We start from the raw sequence: 19,548 nt of genomic DNA, 5'->3' as shown, positions 1-19,548 counted from the left end.
AGGAGTCGGAAGAAAACGTGGTAGAGCTGCTTCTTCCCTCCCACCTTTATGTGGGACCCAGGGATCGAATTCTGGTCACAATATTTACACTGCAAGTGCCTTTATCTGCTGAGCCATATTGCTAGCCCCCTAGCTATCTTTAACCCACTACATGGCAATCCCACTAATCTTTTTGTCCATACCACATTTCTTTGGGTCATGATTTGGTCTTTTAGCAGCTTGACCTCTAAACTGTTTCCAGGTCTAGCTCGTTTTAGTATTTCCACCATTCTTTCCAGGCTGTCTTGCTGTGTAGCCCTGGCTCACTGGCACTCACCATGTAGTTCAGGTTAGCCTTCCACTCATAGTTTCCTGCCTCAGCAGGAGTGCTGGGATTACCTAGCATATGCCTCTACACCCAGATTATGTTGTGTGCCACCATGCCTGGTGGTAGCTATGATTTGAATGAACAAATAAGAAAAGGGAGTGAGAGCCGGGCATAGTGGCACACACCTTTAACTCCAGCACAGAGACAGACACATCTCGGAATTTGAAACCAGCCTAATATACATAGTTATACCCTGTCTCAAAAAAAAGAAGGAAAGAAAGAAAGAAAAGGAGAAAGAAAGAAAGGGAAAGGAAGGGGAGGGGAGAAAAGAAAAGAAAAAGAGAGAAAGTGGAAATTGGGCTAGGAATTCAGTTTAGGGGTAAAGTGTTTACCAAGGATGTGTAGGCATTGCGTATGATCTTCAGAACAACAACAACATCAAAAACAATAAGGAGTGAAAGTATGTACTTAAGGGACAGGACAGTGTAGAAAATTAGAGATGGGGCCAAGGCCACTTTGGGCAGAAGTTTGCAGTGAGAAGGAGGTGTTGTCCTGTATCATGTCAGAAAGGTCCCTTTACCTCCCACCCTCTGCTGGCAGCCTTTTATTTTGGGGGGGTTTTGTTTTGAGATAATACTGTATGAGTCCCAGGCTGTTCTGAAACATGCTGTGTAGCCTCAAATGGCTTTGATCCCCCTGCCAAATGTATGTCCCACCCTCCCTGGCTTGCTAACGGTCTCTGAAACCATCCTGAGCTCTCTCTCATATTGACTTTTTGCCTAGCTGGTGGAGGCCCTAGATCTGTTTGAGAGGCAGATGCTGAAGGAAGAGCGCCTGCAGCCTTTGGAGTGCAACTACACGGTGCTGATTGGGGGCTGCGGGCGCGCCGGCTACCTGAAGAAGGCCTTCAGCCTCTATAACGATGTGAGTGTGGGTCACACTAACAGGACCAAGGCTCTGAAGTGCATGCTGGGTGCAGATCCTGAGCATAATGCCACTATGGGCAGATGACATGGTTTGTTGACATTGAATCCAAATTGAGTTCTTGGAGAACTGAGTAGGTGACAAGAGACATGCTTAATTGTGTGCCTGGGCTGCCAGGAGCCCACGTGTCCCCTTATTTCTCTGCTAAACATGCCCAGTTAGTCTGTATTCCTCTCCACAGTCATCCACAGTTGCTCACACACAAACCCTGTTTCTGTTCCTTCATGAATCAGAAAACAACCTTACACTGTAACTTACAACTTATAACTATACACTCAAACAAGATACAACCCATCTTCTGGGGTCAGAAGCCACGGGAGTCCTTATTTTAGCGGATTCTTGCTAATCCTATTCCTCTTATTTGGTACACTATTCCAGTCCTCATAGTCTGTGGCTAGAGCAAACAGAAAGAAACTGCACTTCTTTTTTGTTTTGTTTTGTATTTTTGAGACGGTTTTACTATGTAACCTTGGCTTACCTGGAACTCGCTATGTCGACCAAGCTGGCCTTGAACTCATGCCTGCCTCTGCCTTCTGAGTGCTAAGATGCCAACATACCTGACAAAACTGCACTTCTCAAAGGACATTGTAGGTATATGAGTCATTGTAATGATCTTTCTGAATGATCTCATCCTTGGTTTCTTAGGAGAGTTGACTAGCTCATGAGCTCTCCACTGGTGAGTACTGATCCCCCCTTTCCCAGAACAGACATGCTCTGTGCATCCTGGACAGTCAGGATAAGCTGCTCAGGCCTCAGAATATAAGCACACCAGCTCTAGAATATTCTTTCAAGTGCCCCAGGAGGATGATTTCCTGTTGCCATTTCCAAGAGTGCATGCTCAATTTTCATAGTCCCTCTGGTGAAGTAAGGAATTTGGATACTGTGTATGAGGTGCCACTTGGAACCTTCAAAGTGGCTATGACCTCTGTATCCAAATTCTCCGAGAATCTCCTTGAGTGTTCTCCCTTTTCAACAGATGAAGAAGCGAGACCTGGAGCCTTCAGATGCCACCTACACAGCCCTGTTCAATGTCTGTGCGGAGTCCCCATGGAAGGACTCTGCCCTGCAGAGTGCACTGAAGCTCCGACAGCAGCTCCAGGCCAAAAACTTCCAACTCAACCTGAAAACATATCATGCCCTGATGAAGGTGACCGCCAAGTGTGCAGACCTCAGGATGTGCCTGGATGTCTTTAAGGTGGGGACTCTCCTTGCTCTTCCAAGTCAGACCCAGTTCTGTGGGACAAGTGTGAGAGACAGATTACTTGTCTCCCTTCACCTGGAACGTTCAGGAAAGCTGAGACAGCTCATGCTTTGTGCTGGGATTCACACGTGTATCCAACATGACCTAGCTTTCCGTGGCCTCAGTCTGACAGTGTGGGCTGTAGGCAGGCAAGCAAGAGGATGGTGGTGGAGAGGGGGATCCTATGCTGAGTGGGAGGACAGGAGTCTCTGAGAGGTGGGAGTGTCTTTTAGGAGGTCTAGCCCAGCTTGACACTGAAAAGACTGGTGGGGACCGTGTTCTTGCCCTGTACAGTTCTACATGGTTGAAGCCTTGTTCAGACATCCTAGAAGGTGTGTCCTTTTACAGATGAGGAAACTGAGGCTGAGTAGCTCAGGGCCCTGTCCTTATCCATGCCCATAGATGGCTGCTATTGTTATTGGGTCTTGAAACCAGTCCTTTTATTCTAGGGCTCAAGTATAGTGGTTGCAAGGGTCGGCTTTGCAGGTGCTGCTGATTCTAGGAGCAGAGCTGGGGAGACGGGTCTGGAGGGAGGTGCTTCATTTGGGGGCTGGTTCTAACTGGTTCCAGTGCTGCGTCCAGGCACCTGTTCCCTAGAGATGCATGGACCTGGTACTGAACTAGGTCAGACACCACCTGGTATGGGCCTTGCTATAGATTCTGAGTGAGACTGCTTTCTTCTCTTGCCCAGGAAATCATCCACAAGGGGCATAAAGTCACAGAGGAAACCTTCTCTTTCCTGCTCATGGGCTGCATCCAGGACAAGAAGGCAGGCTTCCTGAAAGCTGTGCAGGTCAGTCTTGCCCTTGCCCTGCCTGGGCACTTCTTTAAATGTATGTATTTATTTTCTGTGCATTGTGTTTGGCCTGCATGTATGTCTGTGTGAAGGTGTTGAATCCTCTGGAACTGGAGTAGCAGACAGGTGTGAGCTGCCATGTGGGTGCTGGGAACTGAACTCAGGTCCTCTGGAAGAGCAGCCAGAGCTCTTAACCGTTGAGCCATCTCACCACCTCTTAAACCTATTTTGATTATATGTATTTTGGCGGGGAAGGCATTTGCATTCCCCAGCACAAATGTAGAGGCCAGAGGACAACGTCCCAGGTTGGTTCTCTCCTTTGATCATGTAGAGTATAGGGATTGAACTCAGGTCATCAGGTTTGGTGGTCAGGTCTCCATGTCCCCACCCCCTACCCCTGCCGTTTTTTGTTTTTGTATTTTTTGAGGTTTCTTGATCCTTTCACTTGGGGTTATAGGCTGGCTTCACAGGGACTGAACCTGGTTGCTCCATACCCTGAGTCACATCCCCAGCACTTTTTTTTCTCTTTTTTTTTTTTTTTTTGCTAGGGTTTTATTCCAGGGCTTCACACACACTCGGCTATTGCTGCACTGCAGAGCTACTCCAGCTTTCCTGTGCCTTAGGAGTTTGCCGGTCTGATTGTTACTGCTCAGCACCTCCTTCCACAGGAGCCTGTAAGAGGCGGGGACATGTAGCTAACATTAGTTTCTCCTGCAGGTATGGCGGCAGATGCTGAGGCTGGGCATCAAACCAACTAGTCATGGCTATAACCTCCTGTTGGGCGCAGCTCGAGACTGTGGTCTGGGGGACCCAGAGGTTGCCTCCAGGCTGCTCCTGAAGCCGCAGGAAGAGACCATCCTGTTCCAGCTACCAGCAGGCAGGCCTGAGGCCCGGAGGAAAGTCCAGGCCAAGGCAGTGGTTGATGTGTCAGTTAGACATGTGGAGACACTAGAGAGGCAGTTGTTTCTGGAACCTTCTCAGGAACTTGAGAGACCTTCAGAGTTCCCCGAGACTGGAGTAACAAGCAAAATCCAACCTGAGATAGAAACAAAGGCAGAACCTGGCCATCTACCAGCCCATACCCCACTGGCCCTGATGCCTGCCCCTTTGAATCTGGAAGTTAATGTCCTGAGTCTTGGGACTCTCTCCCCAACTGTAGTCTCCTTTGGGACAGTGGCCACACCTGCTGATAGGCTGGCCTTGATGGGAGGTCTGGAGGGCTTCCTGGGCAAGATGGCAGAACACGGGCTCCAGCCAGACATCAAAACCCTCACTCTACTGGCTGAGATGGTGGAACCTGGTAGCCCTGCAGAGTCCTCGCTGCTGACCGTCCTGGACAGGCATGAGGTGGAGGCCGACGTTACCTTCTTCAACACGCTGATAAGGAAGAAGAGCAAGCTGGGAGACCTGGAGGGAGCAAAGGTCAGGCACTATCTACTGGGGTCTTCATTCTCTGACCTTAGATTGTAGAATGTAGCTTATTAGTCAGCAGATATATCTGGAGCCCTGCTCTAGGCTTGGCATTTTATGAAGCTAGGAATTGAGACACGAACCAGCCAGCTGCACCACAGCCCTACCACATAGAAGAAGGGCATGAAGGGCATTTATGAAGAAGGGACATCCTGATATGCTGGGGATACTGGGTTCCAAGAGGCCAAATGTGTCACTACACTGAGGAGGGTACATGAGATAAGCAGCTGCTTCAGGAACAGGACCGTAGAGTTGTTTAGCTAGTTGAATCACCATCAACTGGGGTTGGAGAGATGCCTCAGTGCCTAAGAACACTGGCTGTTCTTGAGGCCCTGGGTTTGGTTCTTAGCACTTATATGGCAGCTCATAACCATCTGTAACTCCAGTTTCAGGGGATCTGATGCCCTCTTCTGGCTTCCATGGGCACTAAGCATTCAAGTAGTACATAGACGTCAATGCAGGCACACCTATACACATTCAAAACAAAAAATGCCACTGTGGGGCTGAGGGTCGCTCAACTGGTAGAGTTGCCTGGCACACATGTGATCCTGGGATTCATTCCTAGCACTGCATAACCTGATTCACACCTATAATCCTAGGAGCTGGGGATTGGAGGATGGAGGATCAAAGATTTAAGATCATCCTTGGCCACTGTCTTAGCTTTGGTTCCTATTTACTGTGATGAAACACCATGACCAACAGTGATTTGAGATGGATTTGTTTGACTTATGCATTTGTACATTTGTAGTCCATCACTGAGGAAGTCAGAACAGGAACTCTAACAAGGGAACCTGGAGGCAAGAGCTGATGCAGAAGCCATGGAGGGGTGCTGCTTACTGGTTTTGCTTCATGCTTTGCTTAGCCTGTTTTCTTATAGAACCCAAGACCACCAGCCTTGGGCTGGCACCACCTACTTTGACTGGGCCCTCCCCCATGAATCACTAATTAAGAGAATGCCCTACAGCCCCATTTTATGTATATATTTTCTCAGTTGAGTGTCCCTCCTTTCAGCTCTCTCTAGCATATGTCAAGTTGACATAAAACAATCTAGCATAGCCAGATTGAGAGTTCAGTGCCAGCCTAAAGTCCTTGAGACCTTTTCTTTTGAGAGTAAACAGATCTCTAAGTTTTAGTCCAGTTTACATAGTGAATCCCAGACTAGCCAAGGCAGTATATTGAGACCCTGGCTCAGCATCCTCCCTCAAAAAGATAGGTTCATCGTGAGGCACCCCAGTAGGTCTCTGGAGTGTTCTCGCCACCCCATCCTAACACTGCACGTACTCTGTGCTGTCATCAGCTTCAGGTCTCTCTGCTTCTCTTCTGCAGGCCAGGAGACGCAGTCTGTGTACAGCTTTCCCCAGCTCACAGAGGTGACAGCCAGGCTCCAGACAGGGTTTTGTCACTTGCACAGTCAGTTTTTATGAGATGCGCTTTGACAGAAGCAGTGCCCTGGGCATCTGTGGGGGTCAAAGGTGACAGAGAAATGGCCACAGTGCAGAGCGCACCTTCCTCTGGACAAGCTAAAAAGACAGTCCTCTGGGGCTGAGCAGAGACCAGCAGTGCCATGTAGTCAGCTGAGGGAGTCAAGAGGCCTCTGAGCAATGGTGTCCCTGGGTTTCTAGCGTCTAGCGAAAGAATTCATCAGGACATCTGGCCAGGGCTTGTAGGTCTCAGGTAGCAGCTGCATGTCTGTCTCACAGGCGCTGTTGCCAGTCCTGGCAAAGAAGGGAATTGTCCCCAATCTGCGGACTTTCTGCAATCTGGCCATTGGGTGCCGTAGACCCAAGGATGGTATGCAGCTGCTTGCGGACATGAAGGTGAGAGGCCCAAGCCCAAGCAGGATGCCCCCAGTTCTGGGAGAAAATCCAGGGAGTTCTCGAGAAGTTATGGGGAAAATAGGACCCAGCAGGATCAGATGAGTCTGGAGCAGGAATGGCCGTAACCCCCTGAGGGAATGAACAGAATCTGTGAGGTATTGCGGAATAGAATGTGTTTCCATCTTGAAGGGACTGTTGGTTCCAGTGGAGAGATGTGAATGAGGCTGAGCCCTAACACGCCGGAGGGATGGGAGCTCTGGGCAGAGGAGAGATGGACTAGAAGCTTGGAGAGCACAGGGTAGTTTTCAGCTCTGGCCGCTCTGATGCTCATTCTCAGGCCCTCACAAGGTCTTGCACATTCAATTCCAGCCGACCCCAGCAGCGACCACTTCTATAAGGACCAAGTTGTGTTCCCACATTCTACCCCTCTACTAATGCTTGCTGTTAGAGACTGACCCCCACCTTGTGGTGAAGACCCTTTGAGCAGTAAGCTGCAGCCAAGAGTGAGAGTGTGGAGGTATTTACACCTCGTTTCCTGTCTGTTGACGCCCGAGCAGTCTTTCTCTCCAGATTCTTCAGGGTTGAAGTGACAGGGCAAACTTGCTTTAGTATGGGATTTGACAGCCGAGGTGTTGCTGTACGGTTCCACCCGTCTTGTTTCTGGTGCCTAGTCTGTGAAGCAGACCTGTCTGTGGATCGGGCCTAGCAGACTCCCTTGTCCTAGCAGCCACCATCATCCTGCTGACCATGTGATGTCCACGTTCTAGAAATCCCAGATGGCCCCTAACACCCACATCTACAGCACTCTCATCAACGCGGCCCTCAAGAAGCTGGACTATGCCTATCTCATTGATATCCTGAAGGACATGAGGCAGAACAGCGTCCCAGTGAATGAAGTGATCATCCGTCAGCTAGAGTTTGCTGCAGAGTACCCTCCCACCTTTGACCGGGTATGTGTGCCACCCTACACTGCTCACCATTGTCTTAGCCGCTGCCATCTCTGGTTTTGGCCTTTGGGGTTTGACGTTCATTTCCTTTCTGAAAGTTGTTCAGTAGCTTCCCTTAAGAGAACCCCAAGGCCCTGAGCTGCATTGAGTACCCTGGAGCTGACAAGTGGCTGTGAGCTACCTGGTGTGGATGCTTGCTGCGGGAGTATCTTCCGCTGCTTCAGCCAATAGTCGCTGAAGCATGAGCCCACGGTGCTGTGGGAGGGCCTTCCGCTCCGTCAGCCAATAGCCGCTGAAGATGCTAGGACCTGAACTTGGGTCCTCTGGGAGAACAGTATTTTTACCCACTAAGCCATCTCTCCAGCCCACTTTTCATTTTGAGACAGTCTCAGGTAACTCAGGCTGGCATGAACTACTAATTCTCCTTTCTCCATCTCTCAGATGCTGGGATTACAGGTGTGCACTGTCACGTCCAGCTTAAGTAGCCCTTCTCAGATATGCTTCCTCTTCCCCTACAGATAGTCTTGTAGATAGCCATGGTTTACTAGTTCACATGCGGTTATCCTCACTGAACCATCTAGGCTTAGAGGGGTGGAGACTGTGCCTGGCTCACCTGGTTCCCAATGCTTGTGTGTTGTTTAGTGCTCAGTACTTATTGTTTAGTGGATTGGCAGATGGCCTGCAAAAGATACACTTTGATAAAGGCTGCTGCACATGCTCCCCCTTCAAGGACATCGGGCTCTGTTGAGCCAGGCCCTGTGCTCTTTCCAGAGCATTGAATGGCAACTATGGTCTAGGACACAAACCAGATGGGGAGGGAGGCAGTGATTGGGTGAGAGCGCACACGTCAGGCAGTGCTCAGGGACGGCTCCATGTGTGGCACTTACATGTGTGGCATTTTGAAGGCTATATAAAAACGAGTGTGTCAACGGGCAGACTGTGTAAAGCATTAGGCATAGCTAAACATCTATGAGCCACCTATTTAAAAAAATGTGTATGGGTGTTTTCTTGCATCTGTGCACCATGTATGTGCAGTGCTCAAGAAGGCCGGATCCCTTGGAACTGGAGTTATGCTTGTCTACCATTTTGTGAGTGCATGGAACAGAATCCAGGCAGCCAATGCTCTTAACTGCCAAGCTATCTCTCCAGCTCCTAGACTTTTTTCAGTTCCATGTTGTAAATATCTTATCAGGAGATGGTCTCTTTGCTTAGTGCGTAGAGAGGGGCGTTAGGTGCATCTGAAGTCTTCTGTCACTCTCGGAGTTAATTTCTGAGAGGTCCTCACTGACACTGGAGCCCATGTTGGCTAGACTTGCTGTCTTGTCACCTGTCTCAGCTCCCTAGCACGGGGGCTATCACACAAGGCATGGGTACTAGAGTGAATTTGTCCTGTTTGCATACCAGCACTTTACCATTGAACCATTTCCTCAGCACACTTAATCTATTGCTTATTACTGAGACAGGGTTTCTGTGTAGCCTTGGATGTCCTGGAACTTGTTTTGTAGACTTGACTAGCCTCAAACTTAAGATATCTACCTTCCTCTCCCTCCCAAGTACTGACTTGAACTTAATCTTTTAAAATCAAACTTTTAATCTCATAATTAACAGGGTTTTTCCTCTCTTTTTTGGTTTGGCCTATTTTTCCTATGTAATCCCTGCCAGCTGTTTCAGGCTCTTCATAGCTCTCTTCCCTACAAGTGGATGCTGCAGTGGTCCAAGGTTATAGTCAGGATGGGAGCAGCTCAGCAAAGCAGGCAGAATTGATGGGGTGCCTCAGTTCTAGCTGTGGGGCTGAGGTGACCTCCACAGGGTTAGAAGCGCTACAGTACCCGTAGAATCGATGGCTGTTAGGCAAAGGGCAGCTCGTCCTGCCCCACAATACAGTAGTGAATTGAATGTCCATTTTTCTATCCTGTCCACTGTAGTCTCCTTGAAAGAAGAGCAGAGGTCAGCTGCTGTTAGCTTTGGGTGACGTGCAGTGGCTTGGATTGCCTGAGAACATTTCTGAGCTCCCTGCTTTTCTTAGTGTGTTCCGTATTCATTGTACAGCGTGATGGGTCTCATGGTGAAGCTTCTGTCCCTGTACGTCCCTCACCTTGACGTAGTTCTGTTCACTTCTAATTACAGTACAAAGGGAATAACACCTACCTGAAGAAGATTGATGGCTTTCGAGCTTATTACAAGCAGTGGCTGAAAGTGATGCCAGCAGAGGAAGCCCCCCACCCCTGGCAGGAGTTCCGGACCAAGCCTAAGAGGAACCAAGACACCACTGGCAATGTTAGTGTCCGGGGAGGCCTTAGGGACAAGTGATGGAGCATGCTGCTGCGACAAGTTCCCATCTTTCACAGTGCTGGCGGAGCCCAAGAGCTCCTTCCATTTAAAAGCAGAGAATGTGCTGGTGTCGCCTTTCTAGAGGCACCGCAGCGTTTTACAGACGTAGGCACGAGGACAAAATACTGGGCCCAGGTTGCCCTCCCCGTCACTGCTGAGAAAGGTGTGAGCTTCTGCTCACACACTGGCTATGACACCGAGCCACAACTGTGCCCATCCCCTGCATCCCACGGCCTGCTGCTCTGAAAGAATGAATACAGCCAAGAGGTCTAATGGTTTTATTTTTACAGATTTCAGCAACTGGAAAGCCTTCACCGCTAGAGCCCATGTTCCCTCTGGGTTTCTTCTCTGGGTACCACTCTGAGAAGAGCTGCTCTGGAAGGGGGTGGCCCAATAGGTAGGAACCAACAAAGTCCAAAGTCCAGAGTACCGCAGTCACGGGTGTCAGCCAGAGCAACCTCTGCAGCCACAGTGCGTGCACTCGATGATGCGACCCTGTAACAGAAGACGGGGACATTGAATACACTGCTACAACCCTGCACATACCTACTGAAACGTGCTGTACAAGGTGCTGGTGGGACAGTCCCTGTCCCTAGACACTTCCATTTGGATAGTTTAGCTCCTTTGGGAAAATGGAAATAGCTACCACTAGCTGAAAGTTACATGTCTGTGTGTGATTAAGGCAAGACAAACCTACTAGCGCCACAAAGAATACTCTGTAAGCCAGTGCCTCCCCCGTCCGTTTTTTTTTTTTTTTTCGTTTTTTGAGACAGGGTTTCTCTCTGTAGCAATCCTGGATGGCCTAGAATTTGCTCTGTAGAGCAGGCTGACCTTGAACTCAGAGATTCAGCTGTCTCTGCTAAAAGGAGTAAAGGTGTGTGACCACCTGATTTAAGCCAGCCTTTTTATTCCTCTGGTGAACTTGCTACTGCCTAGAGGGCTTAGGCCAGAGTTCCTGAGGACACTGGGGCAAAAGGTATGCACTCAAGTTCCTGTGGCCAGAACAGTATTGTCCCAGCGGCATAGTTGCTGGCTGGGGGACTGGAGCAATGCTGTCTTGACCTTCTTTTCTGGAGTCCAAGAGCCCATTTTAAACAAATAAAGTTTTCTGGTAAAGTTTTGCTAAATCTTTGAGACAGGTCTCATAATGAATAACTCTAAATTTCACAGCTTAGTCTACAGATGTGCACTACCACATCTGGTTCTATGGGGTGCTGGAGATGGAACCAGGGCCTCATGCATACAAGGCTGCCCTCTACCAACTGAGCAACAATCCAGAGGCTGGGACACCAAGAGCCTCCTCTTGGGAAACAGCCATCAACCACTAGCCATGGCTTGGTACATCCATACCAGAACCCCACCCTTGGCACAGAGGACAGAAGGAGTTGCCTTCTGAGCTGAGGCCATCTGCACTGAATGAAAGGTGAGTGGATGGCCTCTCTGGCCTGATGTCCTGGTATTCCATTTCAAGGGTCTGGAAACGAGTTCAGCCACTATACCCCAGCACCACTGCCTGGTGCCTGGCCTAGCCCTAAAACCATTATTTTGAAACACGATCTCAGTGCTAGTCCAGGCTGGTCTCAACCTCCCAAATGCTGGGATTAAAGGCATGAGTCACCACTCCTTGCTTTGGAACAAAGTTATGACAGAAGACATACAGAGATTGTCACCATGAGGCCAGAGAGAAAGGGATAGGTTGCCTAGTAGCCACGCCAATGTAGCCCTTCCATCACCTCAGAGCTACTGCCTAAAAAAAGGCTTGATCCAGTTATTTGACCACAGGTAGTGTTGAGACCAGTCTTACATCTCACTAGGAAGGATCCTGATTAGAAGGACTCACTCTTGGGAGGGATGGCAGACAGATTTCCAATGACAAAATTCCTTCCCAATATACCCATTATGACCAACTAAGGCAGAGCTTTAAACAGAAAGTAATTCCCCGTCCAGCCATTACCACTTCCAGCTTGCTTTTCGGAACCTGGCAAATGCAGTTCGTCCCAAAGTTGGTGTCCCTGGTCTGAATGCAGCGTAGGCAGCACAAGTTCTCGTAGCCCTGCTTTTTCCACTTGGCAATTAGGTTTTTGTCTGCATAGCCTTCTTTAATGCAGTATTCATAGAGCTCTGTCAGAAAGGTAGGGACAAGGCATCAGAACATGGCACAATAAACCTGCCTTCATCCTAGACTAAAAAGGAAAATTAAGCTGGGTATGGTGGCCTAAGCCTTTGATTCCAGCACTTGGGAGGTGCTGCAGGAGTACCTTCTGCTGCTTCAGCCAATAGCACGAGCCCACAGTGCTGCGGGAGTACTTTTCGCTCCGTCAGCCAATAGCCGCTGAAATACCAGCCCACTGGGGTGTGGTATATTTCTCTTTAAAAGAAGAACAGCAAGCCTCGGCTCAGCCTCTTGGTTCTGGCGCTTGGTTCCGGCTCCTGCTCCCTTCCTGACGATTTATGTGTATGTAAGTTTTACCCCCCAAAATAAATACCCCTTTAAAACATAACTGGTGTGGAATTGATTTGCCATTAGGGAGGCAGAGACACAAAGATTTCTCTGAGTTTGAGGCCAGCCTGGTCTACAAATCAAATTCCAGGAGAGTTATGACAACACAGCAGGCCCTGCCTCAAAATCAAACAGAAAAAAAAAAACCCATTTAAGTGGGGGGTCTTTAATCCCAGAATTTGACAGAGGTAGGTAGAGCATTGTTAGTTTGAGGTCAGTATGGTCTATGTAAGCTCCAGACCAGCCAGGGCTACACTGGTGTAACCTTGTTTCAAAAAAGAAAACACACAAATTTCTTCATCAATAAACTGATGCTTGCTGGGTTTGCAAAGATAACCATTGTTTTTTTATTTTTATTTTTTCCATGATATTTATTGAGCTCTACATTTTTCTCTGCTCCCCCTCCTCCCTCTCCCCTTCCCCCTTCAATCCTCCCCCAAAGTCCCCATGCTCCCAATTTACTCAGGAGATCTTATCTTTTTATACTTTCTACTTCCCATATAGATTAGATATATGTAAGTCTCTCTTTGTGTCCTCATTGTTGTCTAAGTTCTCTGGGATTGTGGTTTGTAGGCTGGATTTCTTTGCTTTATGTTTAAAAACCACCTATGAGTGAGTCCATGTGATAACTCTTCCTGTGTCTGGGTTATCTTACTCAAAATAATGTTTTCTAGCTCCATCCATTTTCCTGCAAAATTCAAGCTGTCGTTATTTTTTTCTGCTATGTAGTACTCCATTGTGTAAATGTACCACATTTTTTTTTTTTTAATCTATTTTTCAATCGAGGAGCATTTAGGTTGTTTCCAGGTTCTGGCTGTGACAAACAAAGCTGCTATGAACATAATTGAGCACATGCTCTTGTGGCACGATTGAACATCCTTTGGATATATATCCAAAGGTGGTATTATTGGGTCTTGAGGAAGGTTGTTTCCTGATTTTCTGAGAAGAATCATTGTTTTTAGTTTTTTTTTGGAGTCAGGATATCACACAACAGTCAAGGCTTGCCTGGAGTCCCACCAGTTTTCCTGTTTCTGCTTTCCAAGTTCTGAAACTATAGGTCTCAACACTCAGCTTTTTCACCTGTTTTGAGATAGGGTTTCTCTGTGCAGCCCCTCACTGTCCTACAATTTGCTATGTAGATCTAGCTAGCCTTGAATTCAGACAACTGCCTGCCTCTGCCTCCCAAACTGCTGGGATTAAATGTGTGTGCCACCAGACCTGGTGACAGCCAGCTTTTTATAAACCACTATATATATCTTAAAACTATTCAAATACAAAAGTTCAGTAAGTTTCCTCAGAGGCCAAGAATGCTTTCCATACAGGCCTAATGACCTGAGTTCAACCCCCCAGGCTCACATGGCAAAAGGAGAGAACCAATTCCTGAAGATTGTCCCACATCCTTCACACTGAAGCCTTGGAATTCACTTGCCCCCACATGTATATGAACAGAGTAACAATAACTTTTTAAAGGCCAAGGTATTTAGCCAGTCACATTTACCTCTACTAATGGCTTTCCGCTTATAAAACAGGTCAAATATGTATCGCGTTTTCTGGTGATGGATTCTGAAAATGGGCCACAGAGATTCCACCTCATGGGGTTCGGTTTCAGCTGGAGAGAAAAAAGCATGCATGTATTTTATTAGGCAGTCTGCATAGCATGCAGCATGTTTGCTTCCTTAACTATAGCTATGATTATTTTATACCCGTGGGGATAGTAATGAAAACAACGGACAATGACAAGAGTGCACATAACTGGAATCCTCAAGCCCTGCTAGCAGAATGCAGAACGGGGTAGGAAATGTCTAGAGTTACCATGAGTTTAGGAACACACTGAAGCAGGATGAATACAGACTTTTCACCCACTGTATTCTTTTACTGTCAGAGTTGTGCCAAGAGATCTCTTGACCCATACATAGCAAGCTTGACTACTACAAGTTCTGAGTACTGAACAGAAACTGGCACAAATTGTGAAAAGGGAAAGCAACGTTAACAGTGGCTTAGTAATTATTGCTATAGGTATGACCTCAATAGCAATGATCAGATCAGCTGTAAACATGCATTTTAAAGATTGTTTTAAATAGCAATTCGAAGGGGGCTGGAAAGATGGCTCAGTGGATAACAGCACTGGCTGCTTTTGCAGAGAACCCAGGTTCAATTCCTAGAACCTAGGTGGCAGCTTATGTTGTAACTCCAGTTCCAGGGATCCAAAGTCCCTCTTTCAGCCTTTGCGAACACTAGGCACAAACATGGTACACATGAAGCAAAACACTCATATATAAAAATAACTTGGAAAAAAATAGAGAAATTCAGAGTGGTGGTGGGATTAAAAACTACTATGAGACTGATCCCTGGAATCCTCAGGGTGAAGAGAACTGACTTTGGTAAGTTCCTCTATCCATGCTTTGTAGTACACGTTTGTGCAAAAGCCACTCTCACACCACACAGATAACAAGCAAGTAGTCATACAGCAAGATGTCTTCTGTTTATCTTGGCAGACTTAGAATCACCTAAGGGGGCCTCATGTGAGTAATGAGCTAGATCAAGCTGGCCTGAGATAGAAGATCTACTCTGAGTAGAGGCACCATTCTCGGTGTGTGTGTGTGTGTGTGTGTGTGTGTGTGTGTGTGTGTGTATCTTGAACTGTCTAAGAGTGAAGAAAGCTAGTTGAACTTCTGTGTGAGCAAGCACCATGTGTGCATTTACCACTTTTTTTTTAAGGTTTCTTAGATCATTTACATATGAGTGTTTGGTCTACATGTATGTAGGTACCCAGTGCCCATAGATGTCAGAAGAGGTACTGGATCCCCTGGAACTGGAGTTATAAACAGATGTGCGTAGACATGTGGGTGTTAAGAAATGAGCCTTGGTTCTCAGCAAGAGCCGCATGTGCTTAATCACTGAGTTATTTCTGTAGCCCTGATCTCTGCTCTTTGACTGTGGGTGTGTGTTGTTTTAGTTCCAGTCTGACATCCCCTCAATGATAGACTCTAACCTGGAATTGTAAACCAAATAAACCCTTTCCTTCCCTATGTTGCTTTTGATCAGGGTGTTTTTATCATAGTGACAGCAACCAAACTAGGAGAAGCTGTGCTCACCAAAGGCTAGCATATACTTGGGGCTTCAGATAAAATGTCCAGAGACAAGCTAACTGCCAGGATTCCACAGTGGGGTTGTGATGCAGAAACTGCTACATGGTGCAAAAACCCAGGGATAAAGATTTTCTAAGACCCAGGGCACTACAAAGAATCTCAAAGGGGGGGCATATAAATGCTTCACAATGGGTCTGTTTCCAACCCCCATGTCAGGGTAGCTACAAATGCTTGTAACACCAGTTTTAGGGGATCTGACACTCTTCTGGCCTCCTGTACTTCCAAGCATATACCCCTTTCTCCCCCAATGTAAAATAAATCTATTTATCTATTATTTATTTATTAATTAAAAATTTCCACCTCCTCCCCGTCTCCCTTTTCCCCCCTCCCCCCTCCCCCCCCCTCTCTAGTCCTAAGAGCAGTCAGGGTTCCCTGCCCTATGGGAAGTCCAAGGTCCTCACCCCTCCATCCAGGTCTATAAAGGTGAGCATTCAAACAAACCAGGCTCCCACAAAGTCAGTCCATGCAGTAGAATTAAAACCCAGTAAAATAAATCTTTAAAAGAGAAAAAAAGAAAGAAAGAGAAAGAAAGAAAAAGAAAGAGCAAGCTGGGCATTATGGTATACCTTTGATTTCTGTGCTAAGGAGACACAGGCAGACAGCTCTCTCGGGGCCAGCCTGATCTACACAGATACAGGATGGCTAGAGGTATGTAGAAACACTATGCCAAAAGTAATGAAAAAAAATTTATACAGTGAGACCCTGTCTCCAACACAACACTTAAAGCAAAAAAGAGACCTGATCTTTCTCTCAGAAATATGCACGCTAATAATCCCATTTCAGAACTTTCGAGCATTCTGAATTGATAGGTAAACAAAACTTGACCAGCTGGCAATGTGCCTCTTCTCACAGTTGTCTGTCTATTGTTGGAGGCACCTGAGCCTCCTTCATCCAACCTACCCAGTTAGGAACATCACCACTTACCTTCTCTCATCTTTTGATCTAGTTCATCCATTGTTGGTTCGATCAATTCCCAGCCATGTGGAGGAGCTTTCCGGCTTCTTTTGACTTTGGGCATTTTCCAGCAAGATTTGTAAAGATCTAGAAGAAATTAAAGAGCTTTCTGAGTCTGGGACTGTCAGAGGCCTTTGGCAGACATTCCTGGTGCACATTCATTTATTCAAAGCAGCAAGAGCAGTTAAGTACCTCCATGAAGGGACGAACTCCTATCCAGACTCTTGAATTCACACTGCAGCTCTGTCTGCTTTTCACGTCTGTAAAGCCCAGGAAGTGTAATGTATGTTATGTTGATAAGTTATGTGTACGCGTTTCTGAGCTCCTCTAGAAGTTGGCTTTCCACCCCCTATTTCAGAGCCTAGCACTTGTATCTCAGTATCCTCCCCAGTCATTCATCTTGGCATGGGCTTCCTCCCAAAAGCCCCCTAACTCTACATAGGGAAGAATGACAACAGCGAAACAGACTAAGAGTGAAAAGACCATGGTCCTGGAATCTGTTGGAAGGTACTCTATTTCCAACAGTTAGTATTGTTTATCTCACCATTTAAGAGTGTCTACCATAGAAATGAGAACCTGGAACTTCAACCATGGGACCTTCAGCTGACTGCCTCAATTTCCCCAGTCCGTTTCTATTGGATTTTGTGAGCAGCAGATCTGATGACATTATTTCAGCATTTTTTTTTTTTTTGGCTTGGAATCTCATATGATGGACACTATGGCCAGAACTCTACTGGGCACTCACTTCAGTTGAATGCCTTAAAACAGCTTCCCCAGTAGATTTTTGCTAGACACTTTGCTATCTACTTTCTCCTCTTCTCTCTAGTTATTTGTTACTTTGGCTTGCATCCAAACCCAGAAGTATGCCCACAGTAGATTAGTCTTCAGAAAGCCCCAAATGACTACTTAAGATATAACTGCCTTGTCAAATAAGGTACCAAGCTACATGGCTAACATAGACAAGAATAATGGGCTAATATACATTGTAAGAGTTAATAAGATGTCAGAGCTACTAGGCCAATCAGTTTATAACGAATGTAGACCTCTGTGTGATTTGTTTGGGACTTAACGATTACAGGAACCAGGCAGGACAGAAACCTCAGTCAACAGAATGGCGCCCACGTGGGCAACTGCATCCACATAAAGCCTGAGAGAGCTTGGGAAGTTATTCTAAAGACAAAAGAACAGAGTTAAACATGGCTCATTGATAGCAGCATTTTCTCAGATGGACTCTGCTTGCTAGAGGCAAACGATTTCATTTAAGAGAGGCTTCATGACTCAGCATTAGCTGCAAAACCCTGCAGCTTTTTTAAGAGGTCCTGCCACTAAACACTTAAATGGTGTTGATGAAAAGCTGACCACATGCTTTTTGGTGGTGGCAGGGACCTTGAAACGCCATAGAGTTGTGGCAATAAACATGGCTCTGGCCGGTAACTCTGTCACGAGGCTGGAATCTCAGAGAGCTAAAAAATGGGCTGCATCCAGTTGTCAAAGTCACAGCTTTAATTCTACCCATATTGCTTAGCAAATTAAAGACTCATGTGGTCAGAAAAAGAGAGAGATAAACAGTAAAGATAGAGTCAAAGACGAAAAAAACCTCTAAATGGTTTACTGTGTATTTAAAAATATATGTAGGCTTGGGAGAAAAATAAAGCATAAAGTCCTTTAAAAAAAGAGATGGGGCTGGAGAGATGGCTCAGAGGTTAAGAGCACTGTCTGCTCTTCCAAAGGTCCTGAGTTCAATTCCCAGCAACCACATGATGGCTCACAACCATCCAAATGAGATCTGGTGCCCTCTTCTGGCCTGAAAGCATACAGAACACTGTACACAGAATAAATAAATCTAAAAACAAAAAAGATTAGTTGGGTGTGGAGGCACACACCTTTAATCCCAAGGTTTGGGAGGCAGAGGAAGACAGATCTCTTGTGAGTTCAAGGTGTGGTGGCTCACACCTTTAATCCCAGCACTTGGGAGACAGAGGCAGGCCATCTCTTTAAATTCAAGGACAGCTTGGTCTATAGAGGGAATTCCAGGACAGCCAAAGATACAAAGAGAACCTGTCTCAAAAAGCCAAAAATTAAAAATAAAAGAAATAGAGTTTAAAATAAAGTCATGTAAAGACAAAAAATACACAGAAAGTCTCGATACTATATGTTATTATGTTCTCTTTGAATTGTTTGAATGCTGAGGAAGGAGTGACAGCTGCCAAAAGGTATTTGTTTATAAATGCTGCTGAATTAAACCAAGATAGGTATTTTGAAAATACTTTGGCTTCAAAACTGAAGTCAAAAGGTATGTTACTTTGGAGAAGAGGTTTTGCTTTTGCTTCCACAGGAAATGAGAGGCTGTGGATTCATTCTGAGTTAAGAAAAATCAGGTTTGATCAAGGAAAACCACCTGAGAAATCTCCCGTAGGAACAGATGTCCCGGATGCCTGAGTTCTACATCCAGAACAGATTCAAGACTGCTACCTGAGAGAAGCCTCACAGGACACTCCAGTCATAACTTGATCATAATTCTAAATTTTCTTTAGGTCCCCATAAGATCATCAGCACCACCAACCAGCAGGAAGTAGCCTGGAAAACTATGCCCACATTCCTAAAAAATGGACTATGGATATTTTCCTTTGTTTAGAATGTGGGTTACAAGTTGTTATGAATAATGAACATGAGAAAATCTAAACAAAGGATATTAAAAAAAAGCTATGCTGGGTGGTGGTGGTGCACGCCTTTAATCCCAGAACTTGGGATGCAGAGGCAGGTAGATCTCTGTGAGTTTGAGGCCAGCCTAGTCTACAAGAGCTAGTATAGGACAGGTTCCAAAGCTACAGAGACATCCTGTCTTGAAAAACCAAAAAAAAAAAAAAAAGCACAATACCTTTGATCTCTTTCCTATGAGAATATATAAAAATCCATCCCTGGTGTTTGCAGTTACAAGCTTGTGTTCTTTTTTTTTAGTTTTTTAATTACTTTATAAATAATAACAATCAAAATTCCCACTTCCTCCCCTCTTCCTACTTCCCTTCTGTTCCCCCCACACCCTCCCCCACCTC

General features: G+C 46.3%; 2 protein-coding genes across 4 annotated transcripts in view; one reads left to right on the top strand and one right to left on the bottom strand.

Moving 5' to 3' along the window:
* Positions 1-11,019, top strand: part of LOC125402169 (ATP synthase F(0) complex subunit f, mitochondrial) — a 37,928-nt gene extending 26,909 nt beyond the window's left edge. For 2 of the 3 annotated variants that reach the window (XM_087903277.1, XM_087903274.1), the window contains 7 exons: positions 1,091-1,231; positions 2,268-2,486; positions 3,223-3,324; positions 4,045-4,749; positions 6,498-6,614; positions 7,382-7,564; positions 9,689-11,019. In XM_087903277.1, the coding sequence (XP_087759403.1) occupies positions 1,091-1,231; positions 2,268-2,486; positions 3,223-3,324; positions 4,045-4,749; positions 6,498-6,614; positions 7,382-7,564; positions 9,689-9,871 (1,650 nt within the window). In that variant the 3' untranslated portion in view covers positions 9,872-11,019. The remainder of the gene's footprint in view (positions 1-1,090; positions 1,232-2,267; positions 2,487-3,222; positions 3,325-4,044; positions 4,750-6,497; positions 6,615-7,381; positions 7,565-9,688) is intronic. The other variant, XM_087903275.1, reaches the window with a different exon arrangement.
* On the bottom strand, positions 10,157-16,813 carry LOC148123090 (protein BUD31 homolog). Its single transcript, XM_087903292.1, has 5 exons — positions 16,688-16,813; positions 16,466-16,582; positions 13,891-14,001; positions 11,847-12,013; positions 10,157-10,387 (listed from the first exon to the last, which is right to left on the bottom strand). Exons 2-5 carry the CDS (start codon positions 16,557-16,559, stop codon positions 10,337-10,339), a joined length of 423 nt encoding a protein of 140 aa, XP_087759418.1. The 5' UTR covers positions 16,560-16,582; positions 16,688-16,813; the 3' UTR covers positions 10,157-10,336.
* Positions 16,814-19,548: the final 2,735 nt, after the last annotated feature.

Source organism: Myodes glareolus, chromosome 2 (assembly GCF_982192425.1).
Source record: "Myodes glareolus chromosome 2, mMyoGla1.1, whole genome shotgun sequence".
In the NCBI taxonomy this organism is placed as follows: Eukaryota; Metazoa; Chordata; class Mammalia; order Rodentia; family Cricetidae; genus Myodes; species Myodes glareolus.
The sequence above is the reverse complement of the archived record's forward strand: the minus strand, read 5'-3'. Positions and strand labels throughout refer to the sequence as shown.

Coding starts and splice junctions, on each gene's coding strand:
- LOC148123090 (XM_087903292.1), bottom strand. CDS start 16,559: ATGCCCAAAGTCAAAAGAAGCCGGAAAGCTCCTCCACATGGCTGGGAA. Junction 12,014..13,890: donor GCGGAAAGCCATTAGTAGAG/GTAAATGTGACT, acceptor CCTTTCTGACAG/AGCTCTATGAATACTGCATT. Junction 10,388..11,846: donor CGAAAAGCAAGCTGGAAGTG/GTAATGGCTGGA, acceptor CTTCTGTTACAG/GGTCGCATCATCGAGTGCAC.